Source organism: Enhydra lutris, unplaced genomic scaffold (assembly GCF_002288905.1).
Source record: "Enhydra lutris kenyoni isolate GAN:26980312 unplaced genomic scaffold, ASM228890v2 scaffoldscaffold7, whole genome shotgun sequence".
NCBI lineage: Eukaryota > Metazoa > Chordata > Mammalia > Carnivora > Mustelidae > Enhydra > Enhydra lutris.
In genome coordinates, this window is record NW_019154091.1 from 38,666,055 (window position 1) to 38,692,983 (window position 26,929).

The window sequence follows — 26,929 nt, forward strand, 5'->3', positions numbered from 1 at the left end:
CATATCAACATCTTACAAATGGCATGTCTCAAAAGTTTCACAGCTCTTCCCTCAATCTATTGGGACTCCTCTCATAAGGGTCAATGTCAACATTCATGAGAATGACTGGCAGAGAACTATCAGGCAAATTACATCCTGAAACTTCCACCTGTACACTGATCTAAAACATTATCATGATGAAAACTGATGTAAAGGGGAATAATGTATGACAGAAAAGCCAAATTCATATTAAAATTTGGCATTTATGCCACCATAAACAATGAAAACTCAACTAACCTGTCTGATTTACTCATTACTCACTTTCATAACTTCAAAACCCAACCATCAATTCATAATGACCATGATATAACCAGTTCTTGAATATTCAGAAGCTAGAATTGTAACTATAATTAACAATTATGCTATGGTCTGAAAGTCCCTCACCCCCAAAACTCTTATGTTGAAATCTCACCTCCCAATGTGATGGTATTATAGGAGGTAGGGATTCTGGGGTGATTAGATCTTAAGGGTGGAGCCCACATGAATGGGATTATTGCCCTTATTAAAAAGGCCCAAGAAAGCTCCCTTGCCCCTTTCTACCTTGTGGGGTTTCAGTGAAAAACAGCCATGTAGGAAGCCGGCCCTCACCAGACACCAAATCTGTCAGTACCTTGATCTTGGGTTTTCCAACCTTCAGAACTGTGAGAAATAAATTTCTGCTCTTTATAAGCCACCAGTAATGGGATTTTGTTATAGAAGCCTGAACAGACTAATACAAGTTTTCTTGACCACGGTGTTTCTTGGGCTGTGCTCCCCGCTCCACACACAAATACACTAATAACAGTAATACTAGTGATGATAATGATGATGCCAATTTTCAAACCTGGCAGCATTTGGGAATGACTTCAGAAACTCTTAAAATATCAATAACTTGGGCTCTTCCATCAGAGATTCTGATTAAATTGGTCTGGGTTAGGACCCACCCATCAATATTGCCTAAAAGCTCCTCGACCTTCCAACTGGCACCAGCTATCAGCATGCTCCATCATAGCGCAACCCTCATGGCATCCAAGCCCACGGTGTCAGGCCCCAGCGGGGACGTGAGCATGCTGGTGGAGGCAGGTGCAAAAGGCGACAATGGTTTTGGGAAAGCAGAACATGCTGCCATCCACTTCATGGTGGAGCAGATCGACTCCTACCTGGACCACCTTCACAGAGAAGAATCACCACCTCCATGCCTGCCTCCAGGAGCTACTTGAGTCCAGCTGGCAGACATGCCTTGTGTTCCAGCAGCAGCTGGGGGAAGGCCCTAGAGGCACCAGTCCCTAGGCTTTGGGAGCCACCAACCAGCCCCAACCATGCCTCCCTGGGCTAGGCTCTGGCCTGGGCACTCACCACCTGGCTTAGATACCTTCTCAAGGGCTGGCTTTACAGGTCTGCCTGCCTGGGCCACCCTTCTGGTACTCCCCTTGGTGTGCCTGGGCCAGCCTCTACCACCTGGCATCCTCTCCTGGGGTCAGGTGTGGGCCTGTGAACCACCCACCTTGCCTGCCTATCCAATTCCAGGGCACTTCCCCACTCTGCTCAGGCCTTGAGCATCACTTTAACAGGTGGACAACAAAATAAACAAACAAACAAATATTTTTTAAAAATTAAAAAAAAAAAAAGCTCTTCAAGGAATTCTAATTCACTTAGGGTTTAGAACCAGTGAAGAGGAATCTGACTTCCTGAAGCATCTGTTTATCCATAGCACTTTGTTCTTTCACAGTAGCATTAATATATTTAACTCACTAACCAGTTGGCCCTAAATATTAGTTAATAAGTAGCTCTTAAAACTGTGGAAGATTATATAAGGAAGCAAAGCACCAAATAAATTACTTCCCACACAACAGCCTTCCATATTTCCCTCAAAAGTTTTATAACTTGAGAAACTGGATTTTTAAAACTTCACAATTACTGCTAAAATTGTACTAAGTGTAAATATCCAAAGATATATAAAGATGAAAGTAGATTTTCAAATCTCTATTATAAATTTTCAAACTTTTAGATTCCAATTCTTTACATATAAAAATACTTAGTGGCAACCCTCAATGGAGTTTTAAGTGTGCTTGTTCATTGACGATCTTACACAAACCAGAGTCTCATTTTACTTATAGGATATGAACAAACGAATATAATAAATATCCCTCAAAAGTTCTTATTCTTAATTTGGAACATGCTGCCAAAATGGGGAAAAAAAAAAAAGAAGCATGTTAGTTACCTATGATTTTCATAAAAATATATACACTACAAATAGTCACTTTGACACTCTTTAACTTTGACACTGTGTGACTCACATCTACCCTTAGCTATGCTAACTAAAGTGTGAAAAAGACCACAGAACTAACGTCTTTTAAGGTAATTATAGTTTTTTTGTTTTGTTCTTCAGGTAGATCCAGTCAAGTAGGAGATCAATATTTAAGAAGCCATCGTGACTTTAACAAAACCTCATCACTCAAAAGCAATTAATAATTCTGAGATTTCACCAGTATACTTCCAAGCATTTAAACACTCCTGAAAATAAAAGTTATCGCATATTACTCTCTTTTTCAAGTCCACGTAGATCAAGCAGAGAAAAGTTTGCAACCTTAATCAGACATCCATGGTAGACAGACACACCCCAAAGCCAACTCACTCTTTGTGGAGGTAGGGGAGACATCAAAACTCTTTGACAAAATTACTGACTCCATTTCTTTCTGAGACTCCAAGAATCAGGGTGAAATATGATCTAGAAGATCTCCAGTCTTCTGATAATAGTGCTAATTTTAGAGCTACCTGGATACTATCTAGGGCCAAAAAGCAAGAATAAGTTACTCCTAATTTCACCGTGGAGTCAAACAAGTCAAAGAAAAAAATTTAAGGTAACCACTGAAAAAACAAAACAGAAACAGTTATTTAAAACTTATTTTTTTAAAACATTAGAAACATGTATTTTAAATAGGTTCATTTCACAAAGATTTAGTTTGCAAAAGAACACAAAACACGTAAAAACAGTACTAAAGATGTTTAAATGACTAAAAGCTAAATTGGATTTAAAGTAAAGAGCTAATCCAAAGAAAGTACAAGAACAATAAGGGGAGAAGAAATCCCCCAAGTATTAGAAAAAAAGAAAAAAAAGAAAGCACCACAGAGAAAAGCAAAGGAAAAACATGAGCTTACAAAACTATATTAAGACAAGTTTTTAGAAACCTGAACAAGCTACAACTATTAATAAAATCAAGAGTAAATTTATCTTTCCTAGGTAGGAGCAAAAAGGAGGACAGAGCCCACATGTCTACTGGTAAACCCTAAAATTCTCTAAAACCAAATAATTCTAATCTTAAGACAAAAACTACTGCACTGGACAGGAAAAGGAAATACCCCAAAACAGGAGAATAAAGAGTCTTCTCAAATATATAGAATATTCACAAGAATATGGGTCATGTAACAAAGAACTGAAATCATATATAGTATGTTCTTTGGCCACAAGAGAATTAGACTAGTCTCGCTATAAGAGAAAGTCATCTACAAAATCCTAAAAATTTGGAAATTAACCAATATACTTCTAAACACATATATGCAATAAATGATTAACCCTGCCCTAAGAGAGGTCTGGTCTTTGCCCTCAGCCAGGGCAAAGGTAATTTCTTTTCTAAACCCTTAGACTATCTTCCTGATAAGAGTCTTTTAGACTGGGTGCCTGGGTGGCTCAGTGGGTTGGGCCGCTGCCTTCGGCTCGGGTCATGATCTCGGGGTCCTGGGATCGAGTCCCGCATCGGGCTCTCTGCTCGGCAGGGAGCCTGCTTCCCTCTCTCTCTCTCTCTCTGCCTGCCTCTCTGCCTACTTGTGATCTCTCTCTGTCAAATAAATAAATAAAATCTTTAGAAAAAAAAAAAAGATAGACTGTCTAAAGATCGTCTTTTTGTTTCTCTGTGGCCATGAGCCACCTCAGATAGTCTAGGCGAACAGTGTGATTTATAAAGTAGGGGCTTTGGGCCACTCAGTATTAGGTCAAATCTCTAGAGGAGCTAGAGACTAAAGTCAGCCAAACAGGAAGTAATGACCTGGTTTGCATTATTCTGCATGTTCTCACACATTGCAGGAGAAGTAAACAATCTTCACAACTAACTCCACTGGAAGCTCCCATTTGGAACTCTTGTGGACCCTGTCCTGTGCACCTCTTTCCCTGGTTGATTTCTATTGTATTTCTATTTGTATTGATATAAACCATAACTAACATATAACAACCTTCAGTGAATTCTGAGAGTCCTAGTGAATGACTGAACCTAAAGTTAGTCCTGTGGACCCCCCATGTGCAACTGGTGTCAAAAGTGAAAGTGGTCTTAGGGAGGGGATATGAACAAAATAGATGAAGGGGATTAAGAATTATAAACTTACAGTTAATAAATAAGTCACAGGAATGAAAACTACAGCATAAGGAATACAATCAATAATACTGTAATTACCTTGTATATCGACAGATGGTAACTACACTCATCACAGTGAGCATTTTATAATGTATATAATTGTTGATTCACTATGCTATACACTTAAAACTATTATACTTCATGTCAACTATATTTCGATTTTAAAAATAAGATCTGTCAGCTAAATTTAAAAGCTTTAGAAAGAACTATTTTTTGGGGGGGAAGAGAGCATGCAAGGGGCAAGGGGTTGGGGGGAAACCCAAAGAGAGAGGAAGAGGAACTCTTAAGCGGGCTCCATCTCCAGTGCGGATTTCGATGGTGGGGGCTCAACCTCATGACCCTGAGGACCATGATCTGAGGGGAAGTTAAGAGTCAGATGCTTAAACGACTGAGACACCCAAGGGCCCCAAGTGCTATATTTTTAAATAATATAATTATGGAATATAATTTTTTAAAATCTCCTGTCTAAAAAAACCTAGAGTAGCCTATGTTTTACCAGCCATACCCTGACTTATATGCCAACCCAGGTAGAGCCTAAATTAGGGACTTTACCCAGGGATTAATCAGCCCTGAGAATGGGGGCCCTCTGCCCCCCAAGCTGGACAACACCACCCTCCCTGCTTAGAAGCAGCACATGGCAAGGCTCAGACTCCACTGCATTTATACTTGAATCTTCTTGGGTATCTCTAGAATAATAACTATAAACAACCTATGAAATGCATATGTTGTGTACTCTGAATTCTGCAAAGTGGCTCTGAATAATAAAGCTGATTTGACAGTTCTTAAAACACACACACACACACACACACGAGATACCATTGCACACATTTAAGAATAGCTTAAAGGAAACTGACAATATCAAGTACTGGTGGGGATGCAAAGTTACTCAAGCTCTCATACTTTGCTAGTGGGAATAAAAAATGGTACAGCCACTTTGGCAAAATTTCAGTTTCTTATAAAGTTAATTATAGTTACCAAAGAACCCAGCAATCTGACTCTTGGGTATTTATGCAAGAGTAATGAAAGAGAAATAAAAACTTATGTTCACACAAAAACCCATATATGAATAGTTATAGAACCTTTATTTGTAACTGCCAAACTGGAAACAACCAAAATGTTCTTGAACTAATTAATGGATAGACAAACTGTAATACCTACCACTTAGCCACAACAAAAATACTGATACACACAACAACACAGATAAACCTCAAATGTATTATGCTGAGTCAAAGAATCCAATCTCAAAAGGCTGTAAACATGCTGTATGATTCCATTCATTGACATTCCGGAAAACTACAGGACAGAAAACCAGTCAGTAACTACAAGGAGCTGAGAGTGGGGCAAGAAGGTTAAGTACAACAAAGCATAAGGAAATTCTGAGGAGTGATGGAACAGTTCTGCATCTCAATTGTGGTGCTGATATCGACAAAGTCTCTGACTGAACTCTAGCCAGGCTCCACTGAGGCCTTTCTCAGCTAGGCCTCAACTTTGGCCTGCAAAGACTTGAACAAAATACTAACATAGTTTCTAACAGCTCAAGGCCGCATCCCTAAGATGACCCTAGTCCCTCATAAAGTGCCTGCCTGTGAAAATCATTGCTGCCAAAAGAATTTACTATTTGTTTCAGCCAACACTTGAACATAGGACCCCTGTCTGCCAGTCTCTGTGGGAGGGTAGGAACCTTGGGTAAGTGCCAGTTAGCCAACCCAGATGGTTTCACATAGACCAATCTCCCCTTCCAGCTTTTTGTAATTCATCACTCCCCTGACTCTACTGAGCCCCTGCTCACCTCTTCCCTACTCCCTCTAAAACACTGAGTTACTCATGTACAAATCAAAGTAGGGTTCCATTTATGCTGCACTCTTTTCCATGCTGCAATAATATATTATGGTTAAACTCTGTCCTTACTGTTTTAACTAGGGTCCAGCTTTTTTCAGCTTTGACAATACACAATCGTATGCATTTGTCAAAATTCAGGGTATCATACACTAAAGGGTGAAATTTACTGTATGTAAGATTATACCTCAATTAAATTAAGGAAAAGAAAACAACAGCAACAAGCTTCTGAACCATCAGTGATAATTCACTTCATTAATATGTCAAAGAAAAATGATATATAGTCATCTGAAAAGCAGAAAAGTCACAACAAACACCAATTCTAGAATTTTTGCTTATATCAACAACTAAATGCACACACCCTTTCTCTAAAGCAAAAATAGGAAAACTATGGTCAGGAGTTCAAATCCAAAGCATGCCTTGCTTTTTGTATGAACCTATGTGGTAAAAATGGTTTTTACATTTCTAAAGGTGGTAAAAACAAGACAGATAGGAAAGGGAAGAAAAGGGAAGGGAAGAGAAAAGAAAAAGAAAAAAAGAACATCCAACAGAGACCATATGTGGCCACCAAAAACTAAAACATTTATAATCTGGACCTTTCTAGAAAACTCTGGACTCCCCTTGCTACTCAAAATGTGAACAATGTACCAACAGCCTCAGCAAATCTCAAGTTCTACACTGAACTACTAAATCAGAATCTTTATTGTTATAGGAGAGTAAAACCAAAGTACTACTTTTCCAAACAGATGTGTCTTTATAACATCACAGAACACCCAGTGAACACATAATTGAAGTAATATATAAAACTCTAGAAAAGCAATATTTCTAGGATAAATCTACATCAATTCAGAAAAAGCATCAATTAAATCTCAATGATACTGTGACAGCATTTTCTGAACCCAAAATTATAGCTGACATAGTCCAACACCAAGTAAATTATTTTAAATCATTCTTCCAGAAAATGTGGTAAGCATTCATGCCATTAGCTAAGCATAATACAAATTACAAAGATACTCCAAGGTTTTTAAGAAATATTTCCCTAATTATTTCATTCAAGCCCTTTCTTTCATCAAAAGAAAAAATAGGGCCTGTATTTTCGCAAGCCCTTATAAGGCATGCTGTAGCCGTTTATCTCAGTCTCCCACAAGGACTTGAAAAATGGCCATTCTACAAGTCTTGCCACAAACTATTTAATTAAAAATTAGGCACAAGTATTATCTACATTGAAACTCTGTTTCTGTGTTTCCTCTTGGGAATGAAAGAGAAGAAAGCAGTATGCCACATAAATTTAACAGTAATTTAGAGAAAATTACAAATACTGCAAAATAAAATCTTTACGATCAAGGGTTATATATTTGTATTAAATCTCCCTCATATCAGAAATCATTCAACAATATGATTGGTAATACACAGGTATGGACTTAGGACTTTCCCACATTCTATAAGAAATGACAAATCCTACAATACTTTTTAAAGCAAATGCTGAAAATATTAACTATAATATACTTTTCTACTAGTCCTATTTTAATTATACAAAACAAACAAACAAACACTGCATTAACTCCAGGGCTGAAATTTTTACTTTTGATTGCTTTGAAGTTAATGAACTAAACTCATTTAAAATGTACACTGTATATACTACGTTAAATATAAGCTCCTACTGATGTCTTCAATTGTAACCCTCTACCATAAGTATCCTTCTAAATTCCTCTCATTGTTTATCTGTAACTTCCCATTCCAACAGTAAGAAACCTGGTTCCCACCACATACCATCTGTTTTACTTAATTGTTTCATTCTAGTGTGCTATCAGAATTGTTCATGTACTTCTATGGGAAGCAATATTGACAACTAGAGTACACTGCTTATGTGCAGTTCCTTTTGCCTTTAGTCTTACAAGTTCCATGCATTTCCAAAGTTAATTAGGTCAGCACCTTTCCTCCCCCACTCTATTCAGTGAGATTCTTTCATAATTTCTAAGAGAATTAGATTTTTCTGTCTCAATCTGCAATATACCCTGGGATCCTCTAACTTCCTAAATGATTTTTTATACTACATAAAGATTCACTTTCTGAGGTAAAGATCTATGGGTCTTGATAAATGTACAGTGTGCTCTTTTATGATGCTTCTCATCTTCCATAAATATAAAACATCTTACAAATGATTTTATCACTCATGCTTCAGGCAAACACACACATTTCCAAAGCCATCTTCAATTCTACTAAACAGGATACAGAGTTTACATGTTTGTAATCTTATCTCCATGCACATACCACTTTTTTCCACAATCTCTGAGGAGACTCATTTCAGAAAACTTTACTTCCAGATTACTAATACTTGTCTGCTCCTGATGAGCCTTCAAAGAAAAGTGTTACAGTTATATAAGAAAATAGATTCCACCTTATTTTACAACCAAGTTCTGAGAGTTTCACTTATACCTATACCATTAATAAAGTAATGAAAGATTATATAAAGACAGTTATGAATTCATTTTACTGATTTTCTTCTACTTTGGTCTTCCTATATATAAACTGAGATGATGTAGATTCACTTACTCAGCTCAGTCACACTGTAAAGATTTTTAAACAAAGTAAGCCTAAACAGTATTTGCTTACCGTAGATAAACTATTTTAATAAATAACAATATTATTAGATCCAATACCAATGGCTCAGGGAATTTGACTGAGGATATAAATAAGACGTAAGAGCATATAGGTTCTATTCCTGAAAGCCTCCCCCAATCCAGATAAAAACCTCTGAATATTCCTAGAACTCATCTATCCAAATTAAAATTCCAGACTATACTATGTAAGATCCTCCTAGTTACTAGATATCATATTATTCTTTCCCACGCTTCAGGTATTTAGATTTTCAATGCAAAATAAGTAAGCCCTGACTTCCAACTTCCAGACCAGGATACAAGCAGCTAAGAAGCCATCACACCATTCTAACAACAAGCAAAAACCTGAAAAAAACTGAAAAATTAACAATTCTTAGATCCATCAAAGAAGGGTTACAAAGCAAACTGCTGCCCTTAAAACTGGAGACAGACAAGCAAATCCAGAGAGTCACAACTTAAGGATCAGAAACCTATAAACAGAAACCTCCATGGGAACCAGTACCAGGGTAGGAAAACCTAAACTATATTTGACTTGTAAGAGGCTTAGTGTGGACAAATTTGAAAGTTAAAAATTCCAGAAGGAACCAGTCATGAGGGGGTCCTCACACTTTTGTAAGTTTTACCTCCAGGAACTCTACCAGGTCCTCACAGTGAAGATCAATGAAAAATCACCTCATGCTTCCAGCAGTGGGAAAGATAAGCTAGCCATTTTTAAATACATCAGCACATTTTATTCTTCTTAACAAGGCCTGTCCTCAAGAGAAACTATTTTACCATAGCCTAACCGGTTGGGATTTTATCAGGGCATAACTGACCTAAGAGAAGGGAATTACCCAACTCCAGCAGCCTGTAGCATCCTGCACCACCTAAGGGGTGGTAAAACAAACAAACAAACAAAAAACTAGGAAGCATTTGTGAAGCTCACAGCTCAGGAGCACAAGCTCACTAAAAGACTGAGACCTAATCTCAGAATTATAGAATGCTTCTCCTCTTCCAATTATCTCAACACTTTACTAAAGGCCTATTCAGTGCAATTCCTTTTACCCAGTATTTCATGCCCAGCTTTTAACAAAAAATTATAAGACATATCTAAAGGGAAAACAATCTTGAAGAGACAAGGCAAGCATCAGGAACAGACTCAGATATGGTAGGGATGCTGGAATTACCAGACTATGAATTTTAAATAACTATGATTCATATGCTAATAAGGACTCTAATGGAAAAGATAGGCAACATAAAAGAACAGATGAATAATATGACCCCAGAGCTAGAAATTCTAGGGACCAAAAAAACACTGGGGATCAAAAACACTGTAACAGAAATGAATGCCTTTAAACAAAAAACAAAAAAGGTTTTATTTATTTATTTGTCAGAGAGAGAGGGCAGGGAGAGAGGGCACAAGCAAGGGGAGTGGCAGGCAGAGGGAGAAGCAGGCTCCCACTGAGCAAGGAATCCAGTCCCAGGACTTTGGGATCATGACCTGAGCTGAAGATAGATGCTTAACCTACTGAGTCACCCAGCGTTCCCCAAATGAATGCCTTTAATAGACTCATTAGTAGATAGGACACAGCTGAGGAAAGAATCTCTGCCCTTACAGGTATATCCACAGAAATAGCCAAAGAGAAAAAAAAGATAGGGGGGTGTGGGAAACAGAACTGTGGGATAACTACAAAAGATATAACATATGAGTGATGAGAATACCAGAAGGAAAAGAAAAAAAGGAATATTCGAAGCAGTGATAACTTAGAATTTCTCCAAATGTCAGATACCAACCCACAGATCCAAGGAAATCACAGAACAGCAAAGCAGCATTAAAAACAAAGAAAAACAAAAACAAAATAAACAAACCAAAAACCTAAGCATATCATATTCAAACTCTAGAAAATCAAAGATATAGAAAAAAGGCTTGGGGAAAAAAAAAATCCAGGTTGGAAAAAAAAAAAAACAAAACACATCTCATATACAGAAGAGCAAGGATAAGAATGACATCTGACTTCTCAGAACCATGCAATCAAGAAGAGATTGGAGTAAAATATTTAGAGAGGTGAAAGGAGGAAATCCTACCAATCTCAAATTCTGTGCCCTGCAAAATTATCCTTCAAAAGTGAAAAAAGACGTTCTCAAACAAAAATTGAGGGTATTTATTGCCCATAGACCTACCTTGCAAGAAGTTCTGCAGAGAGAAGGAAAATGACATGAGTAAGAAACTTAGGTCTACGTTAAAGAAAGGAAAAGCATTAGAGGAGGAATAAAGTGAATATAAAATAAAAAACTTTTATTACAGAAGGGAGGAATTAGAAATATTTTGTTCCATTCAATTTTGCTGTGAACCGAAAATTGCTCTTTAAAAAAAAAAAAAAAAAAAAAGACAAAGGCTTGTCTATTTTAGTTTGCTGTTCTATAAAGCCTTGGTGCTCATTTGTAGGGTCAGTAAGATTGGTACCAAATCATCAATTGGAACATTTTCCCAAAGGCAGCTAAATTATGTGTCTACAGGAAGGAATAAGAAACAGAGCCTGAAAAAGATAAATGTTATTTCTAAAATGTAACTAGTGAGTATCTCCAGTAATGCAATGACCTGACAGCAGAATGAGACTCTGATTGAGTATTCTCCACAGCAGTCACACAGTATTTCTCCCTAGGGTTCAGGCTCAGAATCTGCCTTAAGAGACTTTGTCCTTCTCCAGGGAGTGCAGTAAAATGGCAATTTTACTCCTAAAGAGTCAGGAAAGAAGCATTCATGGCACTCAGGGATGCATCAATGAAGCTGATCCAAAGGGAACAGAAGCTACTGAGCTTCTGAGTGTCCTCAAAGGACACTATGCAGGGATGTGATGCTGAAGAACTATAGCAGCTACTCTCAAGGATGGTACCATTTTGCAACCCAAACTCATCATTCAGCATGACGGGAAGAGAACAACTTTAGTGAGAGAAACGAAAACACCTAAAAGGGATTTGTCCTCCAAAATTAAACAAAGTATCTTCTGTATCCAATGTAGACAAAGAAGATTTACTCTGTAACCTAGGTTATGATTATCTGAGGACTTTTTTGGGTCAGGTGAGGAGAAAAAGTTGAGTTACAGTATTTTAACTTTATCAAATGAGTATCAATTTATATTCCTTAGTGTAAGTGTAGTCCAAGAAAAGACTAGCATGTTCTGCTCTCAAATATGTATAATCCAGACATGGTACAAAGATAAAACATCCCTACAAATGTAACAGACATCTAGGTACTAAAGAAAGTGAAGGTCCATTCTATGTGTCTGAAAGATTATGTGAACTAAGAAAATTACAAGTTTATAAAAGAGCTTTAAAAATTCCCAGTAAATGGGACACCTGGGTGGCTCAGTCAGTTGGGCATCCAACTCCTGATTTCAGCTCAGGTCCTGATCTCAGGGTTGTGGGATTGAGCCCTGGGCTTGGACTCTGCACTGAGCGGGAAGTCTACCTCAGATTCTCTCCCTCTCCTCCTCCCCCAGCTTACGTGTACTCTAAAATAAATAAAAAGATCTTTAAAAAAAAAATTCCCAGTAAACTTTAACTTTCCAATTTTTTCAAATAAATTTATTATACACAGATAATTTAAAAACAAAATTGAATCCTTTAGGGATTTCTCTCATTTTTCAAAATACTTCTGACTTCATAATTTCCAGAAACAGAGTAGAGCTGCCAATACAAACCATCATGGGGGCAATGAATGTCAAATAAATCATCAAGAGTTACATCTGTGCTGGAAAGGTAAGGGAAGACTATTTCCAGCACTAAAATATATAGAAAGTCTGGTTCTAATTGTTAAGCTGTGTAAGAGATTGTCAGAAATCAGGTGGGTTATGGGAAAAGGCACCTGTTTAAAGCCTGAGTGACATACCAAGGTATCAGACTTAATAAAGAGCAATATCTAGGTGTTGATATTCTTAAGAGAGCATTAATCTTTAAAGGGGATTGGGCACCAGCCAATAAGAGAGAGGTGTAAACTTTTTATTTAAAGATCTACTAGTATAATAAAACATTAGACTGTAGCAGAATAGAGATTTCAGGATGCAGGGGAAAAAAGATTCCTAAGGAAAAAAAATTCTCCATATTCTCTATTAGGCTAGGACATAAACATTTTCTGTTATTAGAATAAGGAATATTTGACACTGAGGCTTCAAACCTTCCCCTTAAATCAGCGATTAAAAATTAGACTACGAGGTTGGGGTGCCTGGGTGGCTTGACCGAGCACCTGACTCTTGGTTTTGGTTCACGTCATTGGTTTAATGGGTCATGGGATCAAGCCCAGTGTGGGGTTCCAGCCCAGTGCAGGGCTCTGCACTCAGTGGGGAGTCTGCTTGGAGATTCTCTCTCTGCAACCCCCCAGTCACATGTATGTGCTCTCTCTCTCAAATAAAAAAGTAAATCTTTAAAAAAAAATTAGACTATGAGGTAAACTTCTTGACTACATCACTTTATCTTTCCAAAAATAAAAAATAATTGGGGTACACATATTAAGGAGTAGGTTTGTTTAGGCTTACTTCTTTTGTTTGGGCAGTTAGCCTAGCTTAGAAAGCTATGATTACCTAAAAGTACTTAACAATAAAGTTGGTAAATTCGACTAGCTGTGTATATATTCTGCAAAGGCTTTTTTATCAGTATTATTTTTTCTAAAAGCTAATTTTAGTATCCTTTAGGAAATGCAAGAATATCTGATAAATATATCCTGTGGCTTCTCAAAACCCAGGCTATAGGCTCATATAGAAGAAATATCTCTTCACCAACAATTATTACTAACTCTCCAATTATGTGGTCTATTTGGCCCCTAATTTATTTTGGCTTCAATGCATTCTATTTTGGCTTTGACTTAAGAGAAGATAAACATTCTTACTTGATACTGAAGAATTAAATATACATGGTTACAGCGCCAGTTTAACATAGTATTCACATCTGCTATTCATCAAAAATCATAAACCAGTACCAGGTTGTTAAATGCTGTTCACTAGTTTCCACACACATGTAATTTTATCACTGTATCTGGCCTGATATTCACTGCAATACTTTCTGGAAAATAAATTTTAAATGAAGTGAAGGGTAGAGGACAGGATTTTTTTTTAATTAGGAAATAATTACAGTAAGTAAAGAAAATATTAAGTTTTCAAAACATCAAAATTTCTTATGCCAGAAAGTAAAAATATCTCAACCAACAATCAGTCGACATTCCAGCCATTTTATACAAATTCGTCTTATACAAATTTATTACATTCCAAAGCATATAATGTCTAAAATTAGGTAAGGGTAAAATAATAAATTTTCCAAAATACTCACAAACCCCTAATCTAGCATGTTACTCAATCTGAATCCAGTCTCCCCTAACAAAAATATTCAAAAATATTCAATAAACCTAAACTGAAGGGATAAACTTTCACCCTTTACAAGATCTAATTACACACAATGGTGGCTAATTAAGAAAACATTTAGAATTGAGTTATAAAAACTAAGTGAATCAGATCTATACTAGATCATAAATCACTTCATGATCCTTGAAGTTACTTATATAATCTACCTATAATTAAAAGAAGTCATTAATACACATTATTAGTAAGTATGAATAATGCTCAACTAGCATGTACATATATCCACAATAAGAAAAGGCAATATTTAAAAACATGAAAGTCAGAGTTTCTATTTCTGATAATTTAGTAACAAAATAACCAGAAATCCCTCCTTTCACAAAACCTCTAGAACCACTGGTTAGTCTATTTGATTTATACATTGCTATAGTCTGAATGTTTGCGTTCCCTCAAAATTCACAGGCTGAAGTCCTAATGCTCAAAGCTGACCGTATTAGCATGTGGGGCCTTTAGGAGGTGCTTAGTCATGAGCACAGAGCTACAAAGCAAACCCTAGGCTGTTCCACCATGGGAGGACACAGCAAGAAGGCACCAGCTATGAACCAGGAAGGGGCCCTTACCAAAAAGGGACCACACTGGCATCTTATTCTTGGACTTCCTAGACTCCAGAACTGCAAGCAATAAATTTCTGTCATTATAAGCTACTAGGTAGTATTTTGTTAAAGACCCCAAAAAGACTAATACATACATATACACAAAATAAAAATACATAAACACTCTTAAATGTACAGCTAAGGTATCCTGAAAGCAGGAGAAATCTACAGAGCCAAAAATGAACAGGGAGGTAAAAAACAGTGCATGTTTGATGCTACAACAATCCTGTAGGATTTTCTCATCTCAGAAACTGAAGGACTTGTGTTTCCACATTGAAACAGGAAAGATAAAGCCCAGACACATAAGAAGCATTGTGTTAGAAGTAAGATTCTTGCACAAAGCACAGACCCTCGGGGAACAATGAAGTAGAAAAATATGCCACTGGCAGAGAAAGGCAAAGAAGCTTTTCACAGTCTTGGCCTAAGCTCTGAAAAGGTGGGAAAAATCACCAAAAACTCTGTTAACCACAACGCTCGCTCATATAGGTTTAGAATTTGAATTAATTCTCAGTACATAGTACAGGAACTTCTAACTCAAAAAAATAAACCTAAAAAGTAATCTCTGCTTGAATGAGATGATAATAGAGATGTACACATTTGTCAAAACTGCATGATTAAGGTCTATGCATTCTACTGTATAGAAATTATACTTTAATTTACAAAGAAAAAATAAAATTGTTCCTGGAAACACCCCTAGGTGTCTGGCAGAAACAAACTAAAACCTCTCCAGAGGAATATGCACCCCCATGAGGCCACTCAGGATTCTCGACAACCCTTTTGAAGATCAGCTCATAAACCAAACTATATTACATCTAAGGAAACAGTTCACCTTAAGCAAGAATCAGCAAATATAACAAAGAACAGAAGTGAATTTCTAAGAACTTCAGACAACTGACCAATCTGATAGAAACTATAAATACTTAAGATGTTTAAAACACATAAAAAATACATGGGATAAAACATCATGAAACAGTAACAAATATCCCTAATGATATAACACAAAAAATGATCCTCAGTGGGTGTTAAAACAATCAAGTGATGAGGAAATGGACATTGGTATGGTACAGAAGGATCATCCCACAAATTATTCACAGGATACAAGAGGAAAAACTCAACTTTATAATAAAGATATTAACTTTCAGCATCTGAACCTACTGAACAATCTCAGTATCACTGTTAACTAGGACAAGACATTATATACTTTCTGATGTGATGAATATGAAGTACTCAGTACTGTACTGCCTATGAAAGATTCATGACAACAACTGAAATTGTCACTTAAGTCTTCTATTCTAAATCTCATTTTATAAGAAATACAAAAGAATTAAATTAAGTTAAATATCACAAAAATCTCTTAGAAAATCCAAAATCTAAAACATTCTAATGGACAACTGCACAATCTTTCTAATAAGTCAAGGCTGAGAGAAAAAAAAGGGAGGGGGATGGAAGGGATGCTGTTCTAGAGAAACTTAAGAGGCATAGCCAAATTCAACTTATGAACCTTGCTTTGGATCCTGATTCAAACATACCAACCATAAAGGACATTACTGAGACTATTTTGCATATCTGAATGTAGACTGAGTAATTTAGAATATTAAAGAATTGTTCATTTTGGAGTGTCTGGAAGATTATAGTACTGTGGTTATGGAAGAAAATGTTTTTCTCTTTTAGGAATGTAAAATGAAGCATTCACAACTGAGGGATCATTGTGTGGGTTTGCTTTAAAATATCTGAGCTAAAAAAACAGCCTAAATGTCTAAACATAAGAGGGTGGTTGAATGAACTATGGTACATTCATACAACGGAATACTATAATCATTGTAAAAAAGAATGAGGAAGAGCTCTATGAAATGATATTCAGGATGTATTGTTAAGTAAAAAAAGAGATAATGCCAAAGAGCACTTTAGTATGTTACCCTTTCATGTAAGAAAAAAAGAATATAAGAAAACACTCATGTATTAGTTCATTTGTGCAAAAAGGATTTCAAGAGGATAAAACCAAAAATTAGTAAGAGTAAGGTATCTATAAATAAGAGGGAACAGACAAGAGAGAAAGGGAGAATAGGACCAGGGTAGAAGGATGGGGAGGAGGGACACTACTCCCAGTCTAACTCATGTTATCTCTAACTCTCAAAAACGTGGCAACTGGGCTGCCTGGGTGGCTCAGTGGGTTAAGCCTCTGCCTTCAGCTCAGGTCATGATCTCAGGGTCCTGGGATCGAGTCCCGCATCAGGCTCTCTGCTGGGCGGGGAGCCTGCTTCCTCCTCTCTCTCTCTCTCTCTCTGCTTGCCTCTCTGCCTACTTGTGATCTCTCTCTGTCAAATAAATAAAATCTTAAAAAAAAAAAACAAAAACGTGGCAACTGTTTCACATAACTCCAATATAAATCAATACTTAAAATCAGCTAGGATATTGAGGCAGATATTCAAAATGAATACAAACCATGATAAATATATTACGAATGAATAATACAGCCACATTGCAACAGGTAAGAAAGAAATTACCCAAATAAATTTGGAAAACAGTATTTTGACTCTGCAGACAATAGTTTCATAGTATTATACTCTAGACAGTAAATTTGTTGCTCTCAAGAGTACAGGTTAGCAATTCTGAAATCTTTGCACACTATGAATAATATATGACAATCTATTGTGTATCTGATAAATATTTGATATTTATATTGATAAACTAGGTTTCTCACTGTCACAGAATTGACCAAAAAAGGAAAGGGCCAACACTATAATGTAATACTGTGGTGGTGGATTGGAACTGGATTGTGGCAGAGATATCAACATGAACTCATGTTTTTTTAAATTAGTTATCTGGAAGACAAGTGAAAAAATAAACCACATAGTAGCCAAGAGAGAGACAATATGAAAGCAAGATCAAGAGGCATGGAGCACAAATTAGTCCATCATACATCAAACAGGAGTTCCAAGGGAATCTAAGGATGATGAAGGAAAAGTTAAGAAATAATGCGTAGTAAGTTTCTAGAACTATCAGATAACAATAATGAGTAGATTCTACAAACATGAATTCTAAGCAGGATATATAAAAATAGAGCCACAACTAGACACAGGGTAGGAAAAGCTACAGAGTATCAAAACATAAGAGATGCATAGGGGCTGCTTTTAAAGAACCAGGGAAAAAAAACAAAACAAACAAAAAAACAGATAAAGTACTTAAAAAGCAACAATAATTAGGAAATACCAGACGTCTCACAGCAACAAGTAAAATCATAATACCCTCCAACAACTGAGTGAAAATAACCAACATCCAGATTCCATCATCAAATAATTATCATTCAAGAATGAGGGCAAATTAAACACATTTTCAAGTGAAGACCAAGAGTTTACCATTAAGCAACTTTTGCTGAAAGAAATATTCAAGAACATACTTTGAACAGAAGGAAACTGAACCCAAATGGATTAAGTGGATGCCAAAAGCAATGGTAAAATATGAAACTGATAGAGAGTAAATCTAAAAACAAAGAATTTATAAAAGCCTCCTTTAAATAAAGCTAACACATTGCATTTTTAAAGTAATTCAATTTGTAAAACAAAACACACTGCTTTAGCAAGATACTTTTCATGAAGAAAAAAGAACCAAATGTGGAACTGGAAAATCTCAACTAAGAATCTGGCTGTCTCCTATTTTAGCCAAGGCCTTGGTTTCTTCAGCCTCAAAGTGAAGGCATTTAGCTATAAGATCCTCAAGATTCCCTATCAGGTCTAGGATTTAATGGGTAGAAAACAGGCTTCCCCAGTCTACCAAGTCTGCCTTGGGCTCAGGTCGTGATCCCAGGGTCCTGGGATGGAGTCCCCGCGTTGGGCTCCCTGCTCAAGAAGAGTCTGCTTCTCCCTCTGCCTCTCCCCATGGCTTGTACGCGTGCACACTGGAGCGTACTCTCTCTCTATCGTGTGCATGCATTCTAATAAATTTTTTTTAACTTTTATTTATTTATTTATTTATTTATTTTTTATAAACATATATTTTTATCCCCAGGGGTACAGGTCTGTGAATCACCAGGTTTACACACTTCACAGCACTCACCATAGCACATACCCTCCCCAATGTCCATAATCCCACCCCCCCTCCCAAACCCCCTAAATAAAATTTTTTTTAAAAAGACAATTATTTTATTCCTATTTCACAAATTAGCTATCTGGCAAATTCCTCCTTCTAAAATCTTAAAGGCTCAATGGCACAAATACTTGGTGCCAGTCAAAACTAATTTACTACATTTCTAAAGAGCCAGTCGCAGTGGAATAGAGCAAGGTACATAAGACCACCAAAATACAGAAAGCCAAAACTCAGTTAAAGGTATCCTATTCTTGAATCTCACAAAATTTCATTCTTCTTTCTACTAAGGCTGAATTAAAAGATCAGTGCTAGGGGCACCTGGGTGGCTCAGTGCATTAAGCCTCTGCCTTCAGCTCAGGTCATAATCTCAGGGTCTCGGGATCTCCTCAGCAGGGAGCCTGCTTCCCCCTCTTTCTGCCTACTTGTGATCTGTCAAATAAATAAATAAAATCTTAAAAAAAAAAGAAAGAAAGAAAAAGAAAAAGGTCAGTGCTACAAGCAAGGAAAGCTCTTCTTTAAAAAGCAAAGCTATTAAGAGACAGGGCTAGGTAAAGTCATTTAGTTATACTACAAATATTCCCTTTCAATGTTTCTTCAATAAAAGTGGGCCTGAAGATACGGGACATAAAAAAATTTGTCTACATAATTACAACTCAGTCTAAGAGAGGGTAATGGATATCACTAGATACAAAGAACTAAAAATTGGATGAGGGTTGTTTTTTTTTTAAGTAAAGGGAAAAACCCTACACTAACATTTGAGGATACACATATATACACATACTTATTTATTCTTAAAAAATTGTTTATGTGTTTTTCCATTGTCAAGGGCTTTGAATCATATCCCAGAGACTGGTAAAGCCAAGCCAATACTCCAGATTTCCTGGATTAGTGGCTGTTCTAACACATTTCTCTTAAATTTGGGACAATCTCAAAAACCCCACCACCAAACTATATTGAATCTATGTAATCTGCCTCAAAGTAACTGGCTACACTTTCATTGTTTAAACAAAAAGAATCTTTTGAAATTTTAAAGTATTTTCTAATTTACATCCAGTGGAATCAGCAAACTGGTGTTAGGGGTCAAACAACCATAAAAAAGGAGGTTGAGTACGATGACTTATACAATAAGGACAACAGAAACAAAATTTCAAGACTCTCTTCCATACAGCGCCTAGCTGGCTCAGTCGGTTAAGCGGCTGCCTTTGGCTCAGATAGAGTCCCACATCGGGCTCCATGCACAGTGGGGAGAAGCTTCTCCCTCTGCCTCTGATCCTCCCTGCTTGTGTGCACTCTCTCTCTCTCTCACAAATAAATAATAAAATAAAATAAAACTTAAAAAAAAATCTGTTCTGTAGAAACACATTCTAAGTGTAGCATACCTAAATAATGGACTTGTATAATGTCCAAAATTGTAAAATAAAAATTTTTAAATAGATACTTATTTAAATATCTCACTTTTCAAACTTAATGTTTTGGACTAAAGTCCAAAAGAATAAAGTGACTTGCTGGCAAATAAGAGATCTAGATGTGACATGAAACAAGCTCTACTGTCTTAATAACTTGAAACAACTAAAAATCTTAAATATGCTTTAAATAAACAATTGTAATCAAAACCATACTGGGGTAGAATTCATGAAATGATGCTAAAATTTGTACTTGCTTAGAAAATACCTTCTCCTCTAACAACGAAAACAGGATTATGAAAGGAAGTATAAGGTCCGGTTGCTCAAAAATATTTATTGAACACTCTTATGTGGCAGGAATGATTTTAGTCAGCTGGAACACACCAGTGTAGAAAATACTTCTAAACATACTCAAGATATGACAATTATATGTGTGTGTGTGTGTGTGTGTGTGTGTGTGCATACATACATACGTACATACATATATACATACATACTTGTTAGGGAAATTATACTTTTTTTTTTCCATTGTGTTAGTTCTGCAAGCATTTTTAAAGCGGAACTTTTAGTGTTATAAATATTCCTGATGATAAAAATATATTTTAAAAAGTATCTCTCAAAGCTGTTCAGTATGAACTCACTTCAGACTGACGGAGCTCCAGTGGCGCAATCGGTTAGCGCGCAGTACTTATACAGACTGAATCACTAAAGTTTAACTTTTTAAAAAATATTCAGAGGAATCTGGAATATGTACAGATATCCTTAATAACAAAAAACCCTTAAAACTACTTTATTTGTACCTGAAAGAGCTGGCCCTCAACATCACTAAGATTAGTTCAGTCATTGTGGAACAGACTAAGGAACTCCACAAGTAGAGCAAATAGTCAGGAATTACCTCACTAAAAGGATACTGCTCTCTGTAAGTATGTTTGTTCATCCCTACAACAATTTCTATACACAGGTTTTCCTGTTCCTTATTCTGAATTCTACACTGCCATCACTCAAAAGGAAAAAAAAAAAAAATCTCAGACTAACAGAGGCCAAATTTCAGGAGGGAAATAAAAATCTTCCTTCAGTCTAGGCTAAATGGACTGATTACACAAAGAACTCCATACATCCAAAAGCACACAGATGTCTGCACTAGTTCCCAGGGCTCAAACAATACCAGTCATTCAATAGCTTTCCTTTTACATAAGCTGATGTGAGAGAGTTCAGTCAGTTCTTCTGAACCTTATAACCCAGAATACTGGAACTCTGATAAAGCCTACACTTTTCTTCAGCACTGTTTTCATGTACTTTCTCTGGAAAGTAAACTTCTTTTCTCTCCCCAAAAATAAATCTGGAAATCATTTCTTCTGTTTGATAAGTGATGTACTCAATCTAAAATTACTTTTCCAGTAAAACCACAATCCTTAACATAAATCTAAGATCAACACTAAAGACTGATAGAATGTATTTTTAAATGCATGAGTTTAAAATATAATTTTACACTCCATCATGCTAATTACCAAATGTATACCATTTGGATGCATTCTATTAATTTTCAGTTGTGTAATTTTAAAAATAGCCACATGACACATAACTTTCCAAAAATTAAAAAAGATTTTAAGAACAGGGGGAGAGGGTAAATTTTCACACATTCATACACATAAGCAACACTAACCACAACCATCAAAAATAATGAAAAAAATATTTCACTGAGTACTTGACCAAAATTTAAGGCCTCAAGAAAAAGTGTTCACTGATTATCCCTTAGAAGCTTAAATAACACTACTTTCTACCTTCAATGCACACTTTTATTGATTCTTTCAATAATATTCTTGATCAGCTAAATCACTGGCGGTTTCTCACCTTCAATTCTGGTAAGTATCATGGGTAAACTAAAGCCACAGAAACTCTAATGTATTTTTTAATAGTATGATAAACTTACTACCTAAGACACTTATCAGACCTGACACCAAGAAGTAAAGCTCATTACTTTAGGATACAAAATGAGAATGATTCGTTTAATCATTAGATGATTAGATCCTGAGTAGTCAAGACTTCCCTATAAATTCAGCTCCCCTGAATATGTACTATCATAAAATCATTATTCCTTGAAGAAATGATCTAAATGCTGCTATGGAATTGTGGTAACCAAGCTATATTATCCACCCTTTCTCCGTAAAAGCTCCTGTGGCCCTTCCAATTCCCTTTAACACTCTTCCTCTCGCCACATACATACTGTATAATACAAATAAACATGCTTTTGAAGAAGGAAAAGTTCTCTTGTCCAAGTTTTCTGTCCTTAAAAAGATTGTAAATCCTTAAAGATATTCCCTCCTCCCTTCCCAACAATAGTACAAAAAAAAGCAGAGCTCTAAACATACTATTTAAAAGATATTTGGCTAAATTGCCATCACTGCCCTTACAGTTATAAGATTAAATTTGTCAAAAACAATTTAAGAAATATTTCTCTTTTCACCAAAGTACTATTCCCTAATGACCACTGAAAGCACCAAAACCCTGTGTATTCTATAAAGCAGTAACCTCACAAACATTTCAACACTCTCTGCGACTCACAAACTGTTGGCAAAACAAAGATTCCATTTCTCAAAAGTATCTTGCAAGTTCTCAACAACCAAATTTTTCATCAGTACAGTTTACTGCATACCCAGCATCTCTGACCTCCTCCTTGGGACAGTCAACCCTTTTTCCTACCATGAGAGCCAAAATACTTTCTGATGCTTTATTAAGAGACCATCTGACTTTAGCAGATACCTCTTAATGTCCCTCTAAAAAATGTATTTTTTATATATTATACAAATTACATATATGTGTTCCAGAACTTCTCTCCCTAAAGTTTCACTACAGTATTACCCACATTATCTTTCAGGGACAGACAAATCTTTTCATTTTCCTACAACATGGCATCTTCTTTAAACTTTGTCACCAAGTAAGGCCTGATTCCAAGACAAAGGAGCACACATAAAACTTTCTTTCATTCCCCCACACCACATTCTATTACATAATATTAATCCACTCCCTTCTATAAATGTATTTTAAAGCATTCCAACATACTTGAAAGTCAAAGAAAACAGAGTGTTAAGATGGTTATTTGCAAGTTACTTATCTTTACATTTTAAAACAATTACAAGTAACTCATTTCAGGTTAATGTTTAGTAATCTAGCATGACAGACTCTGGCATAAGAACATATTCAATAAACAAGTATCAAGGAATGGTATATGACAGAAGTGAAGCATAGTACCAGAAGCATGTGATGACAGTTCATATTTTCTAATGGGATTTACTCATGGCTTGAGGTTTTCCTTCTCTTTAGAAAATAAACCTTTAAACCTTTACAGCACATATATGTTTAACTAAATAGAAATGAGTTAACAATTTAATTTTTGTTTTTCATTCAATACTGACATATCAAATAATACTTCAAAGTTTAATAAAAAGATACCAGTATAACAAAATGACTGCATATACACTAAAAGTTGTAAGATCCGTAAGACTGTTTTACATTGTCTTGAGCTATCAAATACTACTCTTGTTAGGTCTTCATCCCTTCTTCTCTGCCTTCTAATTATCCTCTCATAATTATTAAATGCAAAAACTCTATCTATGACTATCTCATAAGTAATGTCAGAAACACAATTATCACAAAATTTACAGAAACATCTCACTTGAAGAACACAACGTAATTCCCCACATTCAAGTCTACTTGACAAAAAAGCTCAAAGAATCTGAAATTTAGTTTTTGATCTTTCTTTTCTCTTGGGGATGGGGGTGGGGGTTGTCTATGCTAGCAAATGGAAACCAGGAAACAGAGATGCAAAATGGTCTGTACATTGCACAAAACTTACCCACTTGAAGGATCTAAGGCAATAGCTCTGGGTTGATCCAACTCTTGCCAAAATAACACTTTACGTAAAGAACCATCTAAATTAGAAACTTCAATCCGATTTGTTTCAGAATCTGTCCAGTATAATTTTTCTCCAAGCCAATCACATGCCAGCCCATCAGGGGACAATAATCCAGAGACAACAACATTCTGTACACTCTCAGTTTTGTTAAACTCTGTTCGTTTAATGGCTTCTTCGCTGACATCACTCCAGTATATCAAGCCATGACCAAATACAAAGTCCACCGCAGCTGCATCCTCCAAGCCTCCAACTACAATTGTAGCATTCTCTTTGCCATTTGTAGCATCAACCAATCGCAAGTCCCGTCTGTTTGCATAAAGCAACAAAGGGGCCGCTAGAACAAAAAAAGAAAAATATGTAAGTAAAAAGAAAGGAAATGTAATGGTTCCTATAAATTGAGTTTCAAATCAACATTAGTGAACAAATACTATCAAAAATAAGAGTAAATAAATCTATAGAAGACTGTCTTAAAGTCTCTTCACAAACAAAATACTATTTTTGCAGCATTTAAATACAAAAAGTTGCAAGAGCAAGGAAATAATTCTACTAGGTCAGTATTTTCTTATTAAAACAGTCTGTCACATAAAATTAAAAAGTTTGGCCATACCAAGAATTCAAAAGGATATGGAGCCAGTGGAACACTCACACTCTCCTGGGGGGAATGTATATGGTGCAGCCACTTTGGATAAGAATTTGACAGTTTCTTAAAAGGTTAAACATACATCCTACCATATGATCCAGCCATTCCATGCCAAGGTATTTACTCAAGAGAAATAAAAACATATGTCAATATAAAGACCTGTACATAAATGTTCATAGCAGCTTCTATGAAATAAGGCCAAACTGGGATCAACACAAATGTCACCAACAAATTAATGGATGAACAAACTGTGATATATTCATACAATGCAAAGTAATGAACTATTTGTACACGTAACATGGGATCTCATATAACATGTGAATCTCAAAATAATCATATACAGTGAAAGAAGTCAGACACCCCCGCCAAAAAAGTATAGATTGCATGACTCCATTTATATAAAATTTTAGAAAATTCAAATTACTCTATTGTGAAAGAAAGCAGATCAGTGGTTGTCTGGAGGTAGACAAAAAGAGTAAAAAAGAAAGGGATTATACAGGGAGAGATTACAAAGAGGCACGAGGAAACCTACGGGTAATAGGTGTATTATGTCTAGGAGGACAGTTCGAGAGAGGTATATTTATCAAAACTTATTAAATACACTTTCCATATGCATAATTTATTGTATTATCAATTATATCTTAATAAATCTGTTAAATAAACAATCTGGCAGAGGCCGTTTTAACACAACTACTTTATTCTGTTTTCCATTATTATCAGAGTGATCTCTGGGGGCACCTGGGTGGCTCAGTCTGTTGAGTGGTTGCCTTCAGGTCAGGTCATGATCCCAGGGTCCTGGGATCAAGCCCCGCATCCGGCTCCCTGCTTGGAGGGGAGCCTGCTTTTCCCTCTCCTTCTGCCTACCACTCTGTTTGCTTGTACTCTGTCAAATAAATTTTAAAAATCTTAAAAAAAAAAAAAAAAAAAAAAAGAATGATCTCTGAATGAGACCTAATATCAAAACTAAATGTAAGGCCTATCCTAAAGAACTAATACTTAACTTTGAAAAGGCTGAAACTGGTAGAATTGTAAGTTGTATAAATTCTATGGTTTGGGGAGTTTTTATGTATCTTTTCCAAGTTCCTGACATGTACTTTCCTGGCATCATTAGTAATTAAAGATCTTGAGTGCAACTATCCAAAAGAACTTTCTCTGATGATAGAAATATACTCTCCACTGGGCAATACAGTATCCACTGGCCGCATGCTAGAGAGCACTTAAAATGTGGCTAGTATGACTAAGAAATTAAATCTTTATTTAACCTTAATTCATTTAAATTTAAATAGACAAGTGGTTGTATTGGATAGCACAGATCTAAAAGCTGAGATGAAGAATACAAATGAGGGGAGGAAAAATAACAACAGAGTTATGCAATAATGTACACAATCTTCTCTCACAATTACTTAACTAAAGGTCTAAAGCTGTGTCATCCAAAGGCAATACCAAGTACCATTTAAAAGTAACCACTACCTTAAGAATTTAATTTCAAAAAAATTAAGGTGCTTAAAAAAGTATGAAGAAAAAAGTGATGTTTATCCAGTTTATGAATCTATAATCCAGTTTATGGATTATGGCTGCCAAGTGGAGTTATAAAGTCCACGATTTTCATCTAGAAGTATAACATGAATTTCCCTTCTAAGCTTAAATCCATCTGTCTTAATCAAAAACAAACAGGTGGATAGTTTTTTTTTTAAAAGTGACTAAGAGCCCTGTCTGCTTATTCTGTTTATCTAATACTGCTTTTGGCAAATTAATAAATTTCCCTCACAGATTCACTTTTAACTAATTTCATGCCTTCATTCAGCACAATGATTTATGAGTGCCCAGTGTCCATTGCACTCTCTTATAGTGAGCCCTTCATGCTATGAACCAATTACAAAAATCAGGAAAAGAGTCCTCATTAGTTAGGGGCACAATGCTAAGCAGGCTAACCAACTGCCTGAGAGAACCTACAATTTAAAATCCAAAAGTGATAATAATCTAATATTCATTGAGCATCTTTCTTTATGGCACTATCCTTGGAAAACTGTGTAAT

The 26,929-nt window shown here is 36.0% G+C and overlaps 1 protein-coding gene across 1 annotated transcript in view; it reads right to left on the reverse strand.

Annotated features, from left to right (window-relative positions):
* The window catches only part of LOC111142027 (LDL receptor related protein 6), a 173,046-nt gene that overhangs the window by 116,147 nt on the left and 29,970 nt on the right, over window positions 1-26,929 (reverse strand). Inside the window, exon 2 of the mRNA XM_022494947.1 lies at window positions 24,195-24,588. Within this exon, the coding sequence (XP_022350655.1) occupies window positions 24,195-24,588 (394 nt within the window). The remainder of the gene's footprint in view (window positions 1-24,194; window positions 24,589-26,929) is intronic.